Here is an 18,222-nt window from a genome sequence, read left to right on the forward strand (position 1 = left end):
AAGGATCGCGTGACACTGGAGTATCGCTGAAAATTTACGGAAATTAATTACATTTTAAAATATATTTAAATAGAAAACTGTTATTTTAAATAGTACAAATATTTCAAAATGTTACTGTCTTTGCTGTGCTTTGGATTAAATAAATGCAGACTTTATGAGAAGAAGATCTTTTAAAAAATATTAAAAATCTTACTGTTCAAAAACTTTTGACTGGTAGTGTATACTGTTATCACAAATGAAAACAAAAACACTAAAAATGTATGCGGTGTTGAACATTATTTACTTTATTAAAAGCAGATCATTGTACAAATTCTGAGAAATATGCTGTGGAATAGAGTATAGAAAAGTGGAATAAGGCAGGAAGAATCCAAAAATGATGCAAAACTAAATACGTGTATTATATCTGACCATAATCCCTTTTGGAGAAACACACTGTGAATTTTTAGTAGAACATTATTATAATTCCAACCATAATCCATCAATTCTTTTTTCATTTAACGTCCTAAAATCTCTCATCCATCCATTATAGCTCAAAGTCTTTAAAATTGAAGTTATTCACTTTTCGTAGCAACAAACATTCAAGCCGTTTGTCAAAAAGTGCTGATTAGCCAGCAAACTGAACTACATATTTCACTTAAACTTGCCAAAAGATAGATTCAACAGGTACTTGTTCTCCATTTCTGAGCAAAACTTGTGCAAGTAAAACCAACACTGTTTCCATTGTAACCTAGTCACTCTTTTTGTGTAGTGCGAATATATAAACATGAAGTAAAAAAAGTGATTTTCCTATAACTATATGAAAGCTGTACCCTGTTTCATATCTCACATCACGTATTTCATATCTTACTAGTGCCATCATTCTTTGAAACCACTTCCTATTAGCATTCCATGTTCACTCTGCAAATGACTCTCTGACATTAACACTGCAAAAGTGTTTGTATGTTTGTGAATGTGTGTGTAGTGAGACCATCCTCTGGATAATCTAAACAAGAAGACATTTGGAGGATGACTTTTTCTCTGGGCTGGTAAGTTTAACTTCACGACCAGATGGAGCCTGTAAAAACAGTAAATATGAGAAATGTAATATGATGCCTGCAGCCCGATAGGCTTGTTAACCTAATCGTTAGATCTGTCCGAAAAAAAAAAAAACACAATGTCATACCAGTCAAGATCAAAACTACAAATAAGATGATGATGAACCACTTTAGCATGTAAAGAGACAGTTCACCCAAAAATGAAAATTCACGCATTAATTAATCACCCCGTCGTTCCAAACCCGTAAGACCTTCATTCATCTTCAGAACACAAATTAAGATATTACTGATGAAATCCAAGAGCTTTCAGACCCTGCATAGACAGCAACACAACTACCACGTTAAAGGCCCAGAAAGATATTAAGGACATTGTTAAAATAGTCCATGTGACATCAGTGGTTCAACCGTAATGTTAAGAAGCAACGAGAATACTTTGTGTGCAACGAAAACAAAAATAACGACTTTGTTTTGTAATTTCTTCTCTTTTGTGTCAGTCTCTGCCACACACACATATGTGTGTCAGCTGCGTTGCTGTCTGTGCAGGGTCAGAAAGCTCTCGGATTTCATCAAAAATATCTTAATCTGTGTTCTGAAGATGAATGAAGGTCTTACAGGTTTGGAATGACATGAGGGTGAGTAATTAATGACAGAACTTTCATTTTTAGGTGAACTACGCCTTTAAAAACTCAAGAGTGATGGTGTGTTTGTAGTTGGCATAAAGGTGCAGACAATAAGCATCAATATTCATTTTATGTGTCACACATTGGAAACTCACCGGCTTCTTGTTTGACTTCAGCAAAATGTCTCGTGCAAGAGCTCCAAAAGACTATGGAAAGAAAGTTAAATCCTGTCAATTTATAAACCAACTACATAACATCTCAACATCAAAACAATCATTATTGAGAATATAAGGGTAAAACAGTTATCTGAATAACAGATGAAAAGCAACTATGACTATAATACTGAACTAGACTTAAAGAAATAGTTCACCCAAAATGACAATTTCTGACCCTGTAAGGACAGCAACACAACTGACACATTCAAGGCCCAGAAAGGTAGTAAGGACATCAATGAAGTAGTCCATGTGACATTAAACTGGAATTTTATGAAGCTACGAGAAATCTTTGTCCTTTCTAGGGCTGCCCTCAGACTAGTAGACATTTATTTTAAGCATTAGTCGCTATTAGGCATTAGTATTTAAGCATTAGTGTGACTATTTTGCATGTTTATTAATAAATCATATAAATCATAATAATGAGCCTTTAATTGTCTACATAGCCTAATAAGTGCTCAAGCACACACAAAAAAACCTTGCCACAGTGCACCAGCAGAAGTAATGGTTATGAAAGTGTCAGGGAAAAACAGCAAGAAGACTGCATTAATGTTTTAATAATTTATTGATAAACTAGCACTTTTCTATGTTTTCAGCTTAAGATATATTAACTCTCTATAGATATATTTTTCATATAATGGCATGTTTTTCATATAAGTAAGGCAAGCATATACAGAGTTTCAAAGCTGCGCACTCAAGTTCACAGAGTCCGAGACGGCAGAGGGCGCATCCTGTTTGCTTTAAAGGAGAAGTCCTGAACAAAAATTTACAAACAATTTATTCATGCCCTTGTCATCCACAATGTTCATGTCTTTCTTTCTTCAGTCGTAAAGAAATTATGTTTTTTTGAGGAAAACATTTCAGCATTTTTCTCCATATAATGGACTGCTATGGTGCCCCGATTTTGAACTTAAAGTTTAAATGCGGCTGCAAATGATCCTAAATGCGGCTGTAACCGTTCCCAGCAAAACAACTGGTATTTACATAAAAAAATACAATTTAAAAATTTTTAATTCTCAAATGCTCGTCTTGCCGTGCAGTCCTTGAACTCTGTGTACTCTGGCTCAACACAGTTAGGATATGTCGAAAAACTCCGTATTTTCTCCCTCAACTTCAAAAATCATTTCAAAATCATCCTACGTCATTGCAGAAGTACAGACCCAGTCTTTGCAACGTGAACGTGCAAAGAAGATCAAACACCCTTAACAAAAAAGGTAAAACAGCGATACAGGACGATTTCGAAGTTGAGGGAGAACATGAGATGGGAGTTTTTCAACATACACTAACTGTCATGAACAGGAACAAAAACAGTCCAGGCAGAGTAAGACAAGATGAGCGTTTGGCAATAAAATGTATATAAATTGTATTATTTTTATTAAAATAACTGATCGTTACGCTAGACGTTACGTTACGTTTACAACCACATTTGGGATCGTTTGAAGCTGCATTTAAACTGCATTTTGGAAGTTCAAAATTAGGGCACCATATCAGTCCATTATATGAGGAAAAATGCTGAAATGTTTTCCTCAAAAAAACTATTTCTTTACAACTGAAGAAAGAAAGACATGAACATCGTGGATGACAAGGGGGTGAGTAAATTATTTGTAAATTGTTGTTCTGGAAGTGGACTTCTCCTTTAATTATTTTACAAAAGCACAACGTTTCGCTGTTGTTTTGAATGCACACAAATAAACAGCCTTTACAGATGCAAAAAATGTATTACTCTTATCAGTATGACCAAAAATGACGGAGTATTTTAAGTGCAAGTGACCGCACCAGCACACAGACACTTCAATTGCGCACATTTTACTAGGTTAACATTAGATTGAGTGGCCATGTACAGTTGCTACTACATACATCTTTCAAATGAAAAGCCATATTTGAGGTTGATGAATGATAGGTGAGCATTTGATGTCCTATATTACTACATAGTCCAGCCATTAACGATCTGTCCACTTCCTGTTTTTTCTGCGACTAAGCGACTAATAAAATTTTGGTCGACCAAGCCTCTTCTCGTCGACTAACAGTTAGTCGACTATTAGGGGGCAGCCCTAGTCCTTTCAGCCTATCTGGGCCTTGAACGTGTCAGCTGCATTGCTGTCTAAGCAGGGTCAGAAAGCTCTTGGATTTCATCCAAACTTTTTTTGTTTAAAGATTAACGAAAGTCTTACAAGTTTGGAATGACATGAGGGTGAGCAACTAATGACAGAATTTTCCATATTTGGATGAACTATCCCTATAAACTAGAAAACTTAAGCTAGAGAAAGGCATTTCTTTGTTCGTAATTTCTTTGCTGGGTGAACATATCTTGAATCTATCAGTCCTTACCTCCTCAACGTTGATGCTTGACTTTGCACTAGTCTCGAAGAATCGAATACCATGTTCCTTTGCGAGCTATAATAAACAAAAAAGAATCACTTTTTTAAATAAAAGTTTGTTTTCAGCTAAAAAAAAACATCTATGCAGTACCAAAATGAACATTTCACATGTGGAATGTAGTGATATGTTTACATGCTGACTGAAAAGTTATTTATAACACCAATAAAACACTTTGTATGCACTTGGATGCACGTATGACAGCACTTACCTTCTCACCTATCTCCTTTGACACTTTTCTTTTGGCCTCGATATCACACTTGTTACCCAGTAACATCCGACTTACACCTGCTGATGCATTCTGGGAAACATTGAACATAAGAATGCACTCACTTCCTCATTTTCTTCAAAACCGAGACTGATAACAAAAGGCCCCATTTGTATTGACACTGCATCTCTTTTCTGGTAACCTGAGCAGGACCTACTTCCTATGGCATCTGATCAAGAACTGAAACTCACATTTAATAAAGCTCGTTTCATTTTAATGCTTTTCTGGAGGTTGCAAGAAAATATGAGATTTTATCAGGATTCTTTATGCAATCTTAAGATTAAAAATACATATAATAATAACAAAAGACGAATACCAAACCTTTTAAGTCAACAACTAAGACACAATTCCTACACGTTCGACTGTATTAGGATGGTTTTCCTAACAAAATGGGTCAAGCTTTCCAAACGAAGCAGGAATGGGACATAGAAATATGCTAATATGTCCACCTTTACTTACAGGGAAGAAGGCACTAATTCAAAATTTTCTCCTATAATGACTATTTTACATGTTCTCTCTTACTTCTTTGATGCTCTTCATCCAGTTCTGAATATTCTCAAAGGATTTTTCATCAGTGATGTCATACACAAGGATGATGCCCTGAAAGATATGATCAAAATAATAGACCGTTAACATCATGTGTATGATTTGCCATATTTGAAATAATCTAAGTTTCTCGTCTCACCATGGCTCCTCTGTAGTATGCAGTAGTGATGGTTTTAAACCTCTCCTGTCCTGCTGTGTCCCTAGCAAATAAAACAGGTTGCACACATAAGACATTTTAGCGCTGGGAAAGCTTGTTAGTAAAAAAAAAATGGCATGTTTAATATAGTTCTTTTAAAGCAGCTGGACTTTGCACTTCAGGCTATCAATATTGCTGTACATAAATTACTTTATTGAATTGTCAAAAGATCTGGGAAACCTGACCTAAAGTCAACCGGACTCCACCCTTGGCACATTTACACTGAGCGTAATGTTTTAACAGTCAGCTGTCAGACAGAAGGAGACCCTGGCAAACTTTTTATACAGAAATTTAGAATTTGAACTCAACAGACTTTAATAAAGCATAACTTTTAACGTTTTTGATTTGTTTTTGAAACATATCTATACACAAAAATATGTTTACATGAACGTATACACTACCGTTCAAAAGTTTGGGGTCAGTACATTTTTATTGTTTCTTTTTTTATTTTATTTTTTCACCAAGAATGTATTAAGTTAATAATTAAACGTTTATTAAAAGTTAATAATAAATAATTTACATTGTTATAAAATATTTAGATTTTGAATAAACGCTGTACTTTTTAAACTTGTTATTCATGAATGAATCCTGAAAAAAAAAAAAAAAAAAATCACAGGTTCCAAAAAATATTTGGCAGCACAACTGTTGATATTATCCAACATTGATCATTCTAATAATAAATCCGCATATTAGAATGATTTCTGAAGGATCATGTGACACTTAAGACTGGAGTAACAGCTGATAAAAATTCAGCTTTTCATCACAGGAATAAATTCTATTTTAAAGTATGTTAAAATAAAAAACATTATTTTATATTGTAAAAACATTTTGCAATATTACTGTTTTTTTTCTATATTTTTAATCAAATAAATGCAGCCTTGATGAGCATAAGAGACTTCTTTAAAGACTATTACAAGTCTTACCGACCCCAAACTTTTGAACGGCAGTGTATATACACACAGTATATATCTACGTACAAACATACATTTAAAAAAAATGTAAAAATGAAATACATGTAGACTGCCATTCAAAAATTTGAAATCAGTATGATTTTTAACGTTTTTCTGTTTGTTTGTTTGTTTTTTAAGGAAGTTTCTTATGCTCATTAAAGGCTGCATTTATTTGATCAAAAATCCTGAAAAAACAGCCATATTGTGAAATATTATTTCAATGTAAAATAACCTTTTTCTATGTGAATATATTTTAAAATGTATTTTTTTCCTGTGATGCTAAGCTGAATTTTCAGCATCATTACTCCAGTCTTCAGTGTCACATGATCTTTCAGAAATCATTCTAATATGCTGATTTATTTTCTATGTTAAAAACAGTTGTGCTGCTTAATATTTTGTTGGAACCTCTGATACTTTTTTCAGGATTGTAAATAAATAAGAAGTTATAATAGAACAGCATTTATTTAAAATAGAAATCTTTTGTAACAATATAAACTACCATTTAAAAGTTTGTGGTAATTAATATTTTTATTCTTTCTTTTTTTTTGAAAGAAGTTAAGATTTTTATTCACCAAGGATGTGTTAAATTGCTAAATGATATAAGCGATAGCAAAGATTTATATTGTTAGAAAAGATTTATATTTTGAACAAATGCTGTTCTTTTGAACTTTTTATTCATCAAAAAATCCTGAAAAAAAGAATCACAGGTTCCAAAAAATATTAAGCAGCACAACTGTTTCCAACATTGATAATAAAATAAATCAAATAATCAGCATATTAGAATTCTGAAGGATCACGTGACACTGAAAACTGGAAAAATGGCTGATGAAAATTCAGCTTTTCATCAGGAATAAATTATATTTAAAAATATATTCAAATAGAAAACCATCATTTTAATTTGTAATAATATTTCACAATATTACTGTTTTTTTTACAGTATTTTTGATCAAGTAAATACAGCCTTGATGAAAAAAAAAAAAAAAAACAGTAAAAATCTTACTGATCCCAATCTTTTGAACAGCAGTGTACATAGTTTGATAAAGCATAACTTTAAACTTCTCTGATTTATCAAAGAGGACCAATAGCTGAAAAGTCTAACAAAATAAATAATAAAAAAAACTATAAATATATTTCAAGGTTAACTGACAATCAACTAATACTCTAATTAATTATTTTAAAAAGCAGTTACTTAATACATTTTACAATAAATCTGAACTGAAATAAAATATAAAAATATTTTAAATATATATATAAAATATATATATTTATTGCAACTAGTTGCCAGAACATTTCTACAACATTTCTCATTTTAATTTAGTTTATCTTGAAGTACTTAAATAATAATAATAATAATAATAATAATAAATTAATTACAGAAAAAAAAAAAAAAAACACACACACACACACACACAAAACAAAATTACAAAATTAAAACGAAAACAGAAAATTATATTTATATTTATACATATATATTTACCAGACTTGCAGTTTGACTTTCTTTCCCTCAACCTCAATGGTCTTGACTTTGAAGTCAATACCTAGGAAAAAGAAAAAAGGGAAACAGATAAACCAGGAGGGGCAGGAAGGAAGGGTGAGCATGTTTTAACCCCAAGAGGCATAATAAAAGTGGACTAATGAACATCTGCTACATTCAGAAATACAAGAGCAGACATAATGAGATACAATCACTGCTCTAATGGTTTAATAAACACCCTGGTTTGTTTTCCAGTCAACTAGATAGGAAAAGGGAGAGAGGGAGGGAAGGGGTCTTTTGAAGATCTGGGTGAATGCACTAAATGCCATGGAGGATGGCCTCCATCTGATGCAGAAATTAAGGGGGGGAGAGATTGAAAAATGAGATAGAGAGAGGGGGCAGGCAGAAGTAAAGTAGCGCGAGAGGGCCGGAAATGCAATCAGGGAGGAGGATACACACAGAGCACGGGATGATCCGCAGGACTGATTGAGTTCTACTGGGGCAGCTGCTGGAATGAGATGACGTTTGGACTAGTACTGACATGAACAAACACTTGGGTAGCACTTGTTTTACAAGGTAGAAACTTGGCAGCAGTGCGAAACGTCTCACCATATCAAACACTTTTTGAAACAGGTTCATTTTGTTCACTTACCGATGGTTGATATGTACGTTGAATTAAAATTGTCCTCTGCAAAACGGATGATCAAGCAGGTCTTGCCAACACCACTATCGCCAATAAGCAATAATTTAAAGAGAAAGTCGTACTTCTTTGCCATTGTTCGTTTCACCTAGATCTTCCAGCAAGTTTTAAAAGATTTTCCCCCCGATTTGCTCTTAACACACAGTCACGCACAGCCTTTTACAATCCTTCCGTCTGATTCATATCCTCGTTTGAATCTTCATGGGTTTTCTTTCCTTGGAAAACTGTCACCGGTAAAGTCAAGTTTCGCTTTGTTGCCTCTTCCCGTCCAGATAAGAGGTTAAAAAAATTCCATGAAAACAAAAGTGGAAAAGTTTGCTCACAGCCCTTTAGACGCGTTAGCGGTAAGTTTTTCAGCGCGGATGCCACGCATTCGCCATTTCGGACAACACTGCGCTAGTTTTCTCTCCTGTACGACAGGCTTTCAGCATTCATCCATACATAGACAACGGCAGACTTTTTTTTTTCTCCCTAAACTTTCCCTTGCCCAAGTTCCCAAAAGCTGACGTCGAGGGAGGGAGAGGTTTAATTAAAAAAAAAAAAAAAAAAAAAAAAAAAAAAAAGTGGAACCGATATTACCGCCTGTCAACAGGGGGCGCCAATGACACACAAGATAGTGAAATGAAGACCTCGTTGAACCCATATAGTTTTGGGGGACACTTTTTCGTCTGTTTTATAACGCTTTTAAAAAAAGAAAAAAGTGGCTTTTAAAAAATAACTAATCCGTTTTAGAATCAGAAAGAGCTTTATTTGGCAGGTATGTTTATTTACCCATACAATGAATTTGTTTTGGTGACAGAAGCTTCCACAGAATGACAAAAGACACTGATAATAAAAAATAATACAAATAAAATAACAACAGGAAATAACAATATACAAAAATATTTAAAGAAAACACTATATACGAAATAGACATAAATAGTGTTGGGTATTATGTGTTTATTGCCAAAATGTGGCCATTTGAGAAAGTAGATACTGTAAGAGCTTTGGATTGTAAATTTATCAATAAAAAAACAATTTTATGGTTTTGTTGACTGAAATATATATATATACACTACTGTTCAAAAGTTTGGGGTCAGTAAGACTTGTAATAGTCTTTAAAGAAGTCTCTTATGCTCATCAAGGCTGCATTTATTTGATTAAAATATACAAAAAAAAACAGTAATATTGCAAAATGTTTTTACAATATAAAATAATGTTTTTTAACATACTTTAAAATAGAATTTATTCCTGTGATGAAAAGCTGAATTTTTATCAGCTGTTACTCCAGTCTTAAGTGTCACATGATCCTTCAGAAATCATTCTAATATGCGGATTTATTATTAGAATGATCAATGTCGGATAATATCAACAGTTGTGCTGCCAAATATTTTTTAGAACCTGTGATTTTTTTTTTTTTTTTTTTTTTTTCAGGATTCTTTCATGAATAACAAGTTTAAAAAGTACAGTGTTTATTCAAAATATAAATATTTTATAACAATGTAAATTATTTATTATTAACTTTTAATAAACTTTTAATTATTAACTTAATACATCCTTGGTGAATAAAAGTATTAATTTCTTAAAAAAAAAAAAAAAAAAAAAGAAACAATAAAAATGTACTGACCCCAAACTTTTGAACGGTAGTGTACATATATATATATATATATATATATATATATATATATATATAAATATATAAACAGTATCAGACTCTTTGAATAAAAAAAAAACTGTAAGAACTTTTAAAGTTCTATTATAAAGTGAACTTTACAATTATATTTATTTGATTTTGTAAATGCGCTACCAGTCAAAAGTTTTTGAACAAGATTTTGAAGTCTCTTCTGCTCACCAAGCCTGCATTTATTTGATCACAGCAAAAATTTGTTACAAATATTTTTTTTTTTAAATAACTGTTTTCTATCTGAATATATTTTAAAATGTAATTTATTCCTACGATTTCAAAGCTGAATTTTTAACATCATTACTCCAGTCACATGATCCTTCAGAAAAAAATCTAATATTTTGATTTGCTGCTCTAAAAACATTTATTATTATTATTATTATTATTATTATTATGTTGAAAACAGCTAAGTATATTTTTTCAGGTTTCTCTGACAAATATAAAATTCAGAAGAACAGCATTTATCTGACATAGAAATCTTTTGTTACATCTTTTGTTAGATTACTTTATCATCACTTTTGATCAGTTTAAAGCATCCTTGCAAAATAAAAATATTAATTTCTGTAATTTCTTTCTCAAAAAAAAAAAAAAACTGACTTCAAGCTTTTGGATGGTATAGAGTATGATATTGCAAAAGCTTTTTATTTCAGATAACTGCTGATCTTTGGATATTTCTATTCATCAAAGAATCCTGAAAAAATGGACTAAACTGTTTTAAATATTAATAATAATAATAATAATAATAAATGAAGGATCATGTGACATGGAAGACTGGAGTAATGATGCTGAAAAATTTGCTTTAATCACAGGAATAAATTACATGTTAAAAATATATTCAAATAGAAACCAGTTATTTTAAAAAAATAAAATATTTCACAATATTACTGCTTTTGCTGCACTTTGAATCAAATAAATGCAGGTTTGGTAAGCAGAAGAGAGAGAAAAAAAGGGGCACCTTTCTATAATATTACAGACTTTAAATAGTTAAAGTTAAAGACTTTAAGTTAAAGACTTTTAATAGTTACACTAATAAACACTAAACATTATTATGACTATGAAAGGGAAATTGCTCTCAAATACATTTGAAAAATATTATAATATATTAAAATGGTTATTTCATTATTTAACAATATATTATACATCATAATACACCAAACTATGACTTCTGAATGCTGTCTTTATGCATGTATGCTGCCTGTTAGGTTTTCTGTTATTACGTATCATTAAGTATCAAGTCTGAGAGTTTATAAAACATCTTTTTATAAACCACCTTTCCATAATAACTTTCCTACACAACTCACAGCCTGTCTAAACTCAATACTTGTTAATGAATTAAGACGAAAAGCTTTTATTAAACGTGAGTGAAGTATTTCCTGCCCCTGCTCTTGAGCCCCGTTCATATGCGCCATGTATTTCCGCTGACCCCCCCTTTTCGGCTGCTGCTCCACTGTCGCCAACATGCCTGTAAGTGCGTGCTATTACAACCAAGTCCGTTTAATACGTAATCACGCCTTGTGTGTGGATTCAACCGCATCGATTGACGAGGGGAGGATTTTGTCGTTATGAACATGCCGGCCATTACATATTAATTTCAGATATTTTGAGGTTTAAACTTAGTAGAAAAGAGCGAAGCGCGTGGTGTGTGTATAGGAACGACAAGATGGCCGCGTGCATATGCGCTAGAAACGCATAGAGAGCATCGCGTTTCCCATACAAATAAAACACAAACGTGATGCTGTGTCATTGTGATTTAGTAATTAAATAGCAGCTTAAAGAGCATAGTTACGTTTGAAAGTGGAGTATTTGTCGTTATAATTGGTTACACGGAAAGTACGCCAAGAATCTAGTAACCCTTTGTAGTCGCAGTGTTGTGCATCCTTTGACAATCAGCTGATTCGCTACATCATCAAGCCTCTGCATTATGCAGATGTCATTTATGTGACATTTTCGGTTGTTGAGTTGTTACAGCGTTTATACGGGTGCACGTGACGTATTGTTATCGTGTTGAAATGCCATAACATGGCTGCGTCTTAGATGAACCATAGCTGAGACTGACACATCTCTCATCCCTTTCAGCTCGCGAAGGACTTGTTGCACCCAACGCCAGAGGAGGAGAAGAGGAGACACAAGAAGAAGCGTCTCGTACAGAGTCCCAACTCATATTTTATGGATGTCAAATGCCCAGGTAACATCTGCAGACTAGTAAACAAGCAGAGCCACTAAGAGACATTGGTTCTCTCCATAGCTGTCACTTAAATATTTACATTTTCAGCACTCTTTGATCTGAAAGTATTTCTTTTCCCACAAGAATTTTTTAAAAATGTCTTAGTTTAAGCTTTGTAGGCCGTAAAGCGAACCAACCAGCTATGAGGTGAATCACAGCAATTCAAACTGTGAAGGAAAAACGTATTTAAAAATCAGAAAACAGATACAAGTTTGTGTAATGGCTTTAACAAGGGATTGAACTACAATCCTGTTAAACCTTGTGAACGGCATAATTCAAATAAAACGTATACGTAAACCACACTTCACTTAAGTTTCCACTATTAAGCGTGATTATTTGTAAGATAAGTTGAAGTAATGTGGGTTGACGGCTTTAACAAAGCATAAACCATAAGTTAACAACCTCAGAGCTCACAGTTTCCCTAAAGAGAACAGAGAGCCCTACTGTTGCACTCTGTACGTTATCAGTGAGGCTTCTAATGGATTTTGCAATGTAGCGTAAATGCATTATGATGGTGCTCTTACAAATTTTATAGTCCTGGCTAAAAATCAGTTTTTGTATCTGCTCCTTTTCAGTATCCACCAAAAAGACCTCTGGGTTATGTAATTATGATTACTGTGATGTAACTTTGATAGGTTAGTTCACCCAAAAATGAAAATTCTGTCATTAATTACTCACCCTCATATCGTTCCAAGTCTGTAAGACCTTCGTTCATCTTCAGAACACAAATTAAGATATTTTTGATGAAATCCAAGAGCTTTCTGACTCTGCGTAGACACATTGACACATTCAGTTGACACATTCAAGGCTTAGAAAGGTGAACACACATTGACGACTGAAACAGAAATGTTTGAATAAATCATTATTTTTGATGTCTTTGCACACAAAAAGTATTCTTGTAGCTTCATAAAATTAAGGCTGAATCACTGATGTCACATGGACTGTTTCATAAATGTCCTTATAACCTTTCTGGGCCATTAAAACCTTTCGTCAAAAATATCTTAATTTGTGTTCTGAAAATAAACAAAGGTCTTACAGGTTTGGAACGACATATGTATGAATAATAAACAGTCAAGTTTAAAAAGTATAAATAGTATTAATGTTTTCCATAGGGAAATGGATTTTGAACAATAACTTATTATTTAGAGAAAAACCTACTTTGGGGTTGTTAATAGATGGCATATACTTAGTGAGCCATTAACCTGCACCAACTTGTTTTATGAAAAATTGTATTTACAGACAGACTTTCTAGTTAAGTCTGCACCATTAACCTTGTTAGCACTCTGACATACAGCACCGTTGCACCCCGAGCGTCCTGAGTTTGAGTCCTGACTCCAGTACCTTTCCCAATCCTGTCTACCTCTCTCTCCCACTTCACTTCCTGTTATTACTCTACTATCCTATCAAAATAAAGGCAAAAAGAATTTATCATGAAAAACCACATTACCTATGATTCTGCAAAGAAATCTCCACCAATCAGAGAATCAAAACGGACAAATTGCACCAAAAGAACTATTTAAAGGGTTAGTTCATCCAAAAATGAAAACTAACCCATGATTTGCTCACCCTCCAGGCATCCTATGTGTATATGACTTCCTTCTTTCAGACGAATGTGATTGGAGTTATATTAAAAATTGTCCTGACTCTTTCAAGCCTTATCATCGCTATAGGTGGGTGTTTCTCTTCAATAGGTTAAAACAAATTCCAAGCCGTTCCGGGTGGATGACGTAGGACGTCGGCGTTGCGCATGCGCCTGTGAATCTCGCAAAAACTAACATTTGTTTACAGAAGCAAAGTTTCCTTATTTTAGCAAAGGAATAAAAGCAAAATAATAAAAAGTGCCTCACACGGCTCTGGGAGGTGAATAAAGGTCCATCTTTAAAACATAAGAATCACTTTAATCTAGTTTGTGGCAGCTGGTCATACATGGAATCTCCCATGCAGATGACATAGGACTTTGGCGTTCAGAAGTGACGAACGGTAAACAGTGAAGAACAAGTGAAGAAAGGTAAAACACCGGTCTTGAATTAGAAATACAAAACAAGGATTTGTAAAGAAATATGTCGGAGGATTTTGATATAAGCCAAAAGGAGACTGGTTTTCCTTTGCTAAAGTAAAGAAACTTTTTTTTGCTTCCTTTGCTCCTGGAAACAAATGTTGGTTTCTGCGAGACTTACCGGCACATGCGCAACGCTGACGTCCTACATCATCCGCCCGGAATAGCTTCCGTGTACAACAGTTAGCGGAAGCTAGAGAAAAGTGATTATTACGTTTTAACTACGGATATTTTTCTTACAAAAATGCATTGATTCACTACAGGAGGTCTTTATTCAGCCCCTGGAGCCATGTGATCACTTTTTACTATGAATGGATGCTTTTTATTGGACTTGTTTTAACCTGTTGAAGAGAAACACCTGCCTATTGCCGTGATAAAGCTTAGAAATGCCTGGATAATTTTTAATATAACTCTGATTGTAAGTCTCATACCCCTAGGATGCCTGGAGGGTGAGTAAATGAGTGAATTATCCCTTTAACACCTACTCCTTCCTTCCCATGAAGCACTGAAAAATATTTGTAGAACCAAATCTGCTGAAAAAATGGACAGGCATTGTTGCACTCTGGTGCCTATGCTTTGTGTCCACATAAAATGGAAAATTGACTGCATATGTGATCATAAGTTCATAATGCGTTATAGCAAGGGTGTCCAATCTCGGTCCTGGAGGGCTGGTGTCCTGTAGAGCTTAGTTTGAAGTTGTCTCAACACACCTGCCTGGAAGTTTCTAGTATGCCTAGTAAGACCTTGATTAGCTGGTTCAGGTGTGTTTAAACTCTACAGGACAGTGGCCCTCCAGGAGCAGGATTGGACACCCCTGCATTAGAGTGTGTTTGAGTATTTGAAACTTCTTATTCTCTCCCTACAGGCTGTTATAAGATCACTACGGTGTTCAGTCACGCACAGACGGTGGTCTTATGTGTAGGATGCTCTACAGTGCTGTGCCAGCCCACCGGAGGAAAGGCACGCCTCACAGAAGGTATCGCTTATTTACACGGACACCAGTGCACATGACTTTAGAGATTGCCCAAAGCATGAAAGAACCTAGTTTCTTAAGTTTCCTGATAAATCTGATCCCATAAGCAGAATCCCACAGTGGGATGTTCTTCTTTCCAGCAGCACTCAGAACATGTCACACTAACACATTAAAATACAGCCTTCAGAAGATGACTAATGAATTCATGTTTTCGTGTGGGAGAAATATGGCTGGAAGTGCACTCACAGATCAAAGATACACATACATGCGCTTGTAAATGTACCGCCACCATGGCAACACGCCCACACAGACCACCCTAGTGTTTCCCACTTGATCATTGTTCTCTTCTTAAGCTGAAGGCTGATGATTGGTGAAGCTCTGATACTCACTGCCCTGCTGGCAGAAAGTTCAGCAGAAAGCAGGAGAGGTGGTAGCAGATTGCTTTTGTACCAATCAACACCTTCTAATTATTTAGTTCCTCACCCATATATATGTGTTTTTTTTAAATAATATTAGAATTAATTATAAGAATGCATTTTTCAGTTGTGCTCTCTCTGTTTGTTGCTCAGTGACGTCTTTGATGTTTAAAGGAAGTTTACAGATAATGTACTCACCCCCTTGTCATCCAAGATGTTCATGTCTTTCCTCCTTCAGTCGTAAAGAAATAGTTTGAGAAAAAATATAATGGACTGATATGGTGCCCCAAGTTTGAATTTCCAAAATGCATTTAAATGCGGCTTCAAACAATCCCAGATGTGTTTGTAAACGATCCCAGCCGAGGAAGAAGGGTCTTATCTAGCGAAACGATCGTTTTTTTTCCATTAAAAAAATAGTTTAAATACTTTTTAATCTCAAAATGCTCGTCTTGTTTTGCTCTGCCTGAACTCTGTGTTCTGCCTCAAGAAAAACTCCAATCGTATTTTCTCCCTCAACTTCAAAAATTATTTCAAAATCATCCTACATTGATGCAGAAGTACCAACCCAGTCTTTGCAAAGTGAACATGCAAAGAAGATTAAACGCCCTTAACAAAAAAGGAAAAAAAGTGATATACACTGCCCTCCAAAAGTTTGGAAATGCCCTAGAAAAGTGGGGTTTTGGACAATATTGGCATGAATCCTTTTTAATTTGTGATCATTCTGCACTGATAAGGGACAACACAAAATATGAAAACATATTTTATTAGATAAAGAGTTTAAACAGAGAAAAAAATTTAATTTTCAGTTCATCAAAATATCCACCATTAGCAGCTATTACAGCTCTGCATAATCTGGGCCTAAATTCATTGTATTGTAAACTTTATTGGCAATCAATTGTTGAAGCTATTAAGGTGTGCTGACCCAAAAATCTTTTAAAAAACTGGGCCAAGTTTAAACCAGTAACCAGACATTACAGCTGGCAAAGGGGCATGTCTGACTTTGACATGTGTATATATTGCCATTATTATGTAATCGATTGTATTTGCACCAAAAATGATAAGGATTTATGCTGATATCATCCAAAACCACACTTTGCCAGGGGTGTTTCCAAACTTTTGGAGGGCAGTGTAGGACGATTTTGAAGTTGAGGGAGAACATGAGATGGGAGTTTTTCGACATACCCTAACTGTCATGAGCCGGAAAAAAAAGAAAGGTTGGGAAGATGAAGACAAGATGAGCGTTTGACATTAAAAAGTATATAAATTGTATTATTTTTATGAAAATACATGATTGTTTTGCTAGATAAGACCCTTCTTCCTCATCTAGGATCATTTACAACCGCATTTGGGATCGTTTGAAGCCGCATTTTGGAGGTTCAAACTCGGGGCACCATATCAGTCCATTATATGGAGAAAAATCCTGAAATGTTTTCCTCAAACATAATTTGTTTACGACTGTAGAAAGAAAGACATGAACATCGTGGATGACAACGGGGTGAGTACAGAACCTGAAAATAGTTGTTCTGGAAGTGGAGTTCACCTTTAAGAACCCTGTCAGGACAAGCCAATTCTCAAAGAAAAACTAATCATGACTTTCTTACATTTATAAATAAGGAAGTAACCGTAAAATAGTACAGTAATGCTCTGGTGAAAACACCTCATACACATTAATCAAGCACCTGGCAGGGCAACCTACGTGAAGCGATACGCTTATGACATTCTTTAAAACTTTTTAGACTTTTCATTGCTTTTTTTTTTCTTTCTTTAATCTCCTGTTGTTTTTTTCGTGGAATAACATTTTCCACTACTGTGTGACGAAAATGAATTCTAAAGGCCTTGTTCTTTCTTTCTATTAACAGGATGCTCGTTCAGGAGAAAGCAGCACTAGTCTCTCATTAACCATTATGCAAGGACGAGGGAGACGACGGGAGGAGAGACAGGATTGGCCACTCCACAGGGATTTCAGTAACTCTGAGTTTCTGATCTGTAACGGGGCGATGGAAATCAAAGCTAAACCGAGAAGAGTGCTAGAAAACTTGAAATGTTGAAGTGCTGTCTGAACAAAGAGCGTGTGAGGTGTATCTTCACCAAACCTGTCTCTCTCTCCCTCTCTTACTTTAAATAAAGGCTCATTTTTCATTTGCGTGTGTTGTGGTTGATGATTTACCTAACTATCTGCATTGTCACCGTCACATAAATATTGTGTTCTAGTGTCATGCTTGTCTGTTGTACAACTTAATATTATCACCAGGTAATAGAAATATTCTTCCTTAAATATTGTATGCATTGTTTAGATGAGCAGCAGTCAAACTGTTAATGTGACACGCATTATATATAGACTATTTTTCAAAAGGGTTGGGTCAGTACAGTTTTTGAATATCTGCAAGTCTCACAAATCAAAACTGAATTTTCAGCAGCCATAAAGTAGTTTGCAAGTGTTTACTGCTGAATTATGTAGACCGTTATAAATCAAAGAACCATTTACTTGAAAGATTCTCACTGTGGCTCAGGAGG

At 34.4% G+C, this 18,222-nt stretch overlaps 2 protein-coding genes across 2 annotated transcripts; one reads left to right on the forward strand and one right to left on the reverse strand.

Moving 5' to 3' along the window:
• Positions 1-259: 259 nt before the first annotated feature.
• On the reverse strand, positions 260-8,898 carry rab13 (RAB13, member RAS oncogene family). Its single transcript, XM_051131537.1, has 8 exons — positions 8,329-8,898; positions 7,680-7,740; positions 5,196-5,256; positions 5,033-5,110; positions 4,454-4,543; positions 4,195-4,260; positions 1,810-1,860; positions 260-1,054 (listed from the first exon to the last, which is right to left on the reverse strand). Exons 1-8 carry the CDS (start codon positions 8,450-8,452, stop codon positions 983-985), a joined length of 603 nt encoding a protein of 200 aa, XP_050987494.1. The 5' UTR covers positions 8,453-8,898; the 3' UTR covers positions 260-982.
• Positions 8,899-11,389: 2,491 nt separating this feature from the next.
• On the forward strand, positions 11,390-17,847 carry rps27.2 (ribosomal protein S27, isoform 2). The gene is made up of 4 exons (XM_051131725.1): positions 11,390-11,503; positions 12,116-12,224; positions 15,185-15,295; positions 17,568-17,847. Exons 1-4 carry the CDS (start codon positions 11,498-11,500, stop codon positions 17,594-17,596), a joined length of 255 nt encoding a protein of 84 aa, XP_050987682.1. The 5' UTR covers positions 11,390-11,497; the 3' UTR covers positions 17,597-17,847.
• Positions 17,848-18,222: the final 375 nt, after the last annotated feature.

Source organism: Labeo rohita, chromosome 16 (assembly GCF_022985175.1).
Source record: "Labeo rohita strain BAU-BD-2019 chromosome 16, IGBB_LRoh.1.0, whole genome shotgun sequence".
NCBI classification, from domain to species: domain Eukaryota; kingdom Metazoa; phylum Chordata; class Actinopteri; order Cypriniformes; family Cyprinidae; genus Labeo; species Labeo rohita.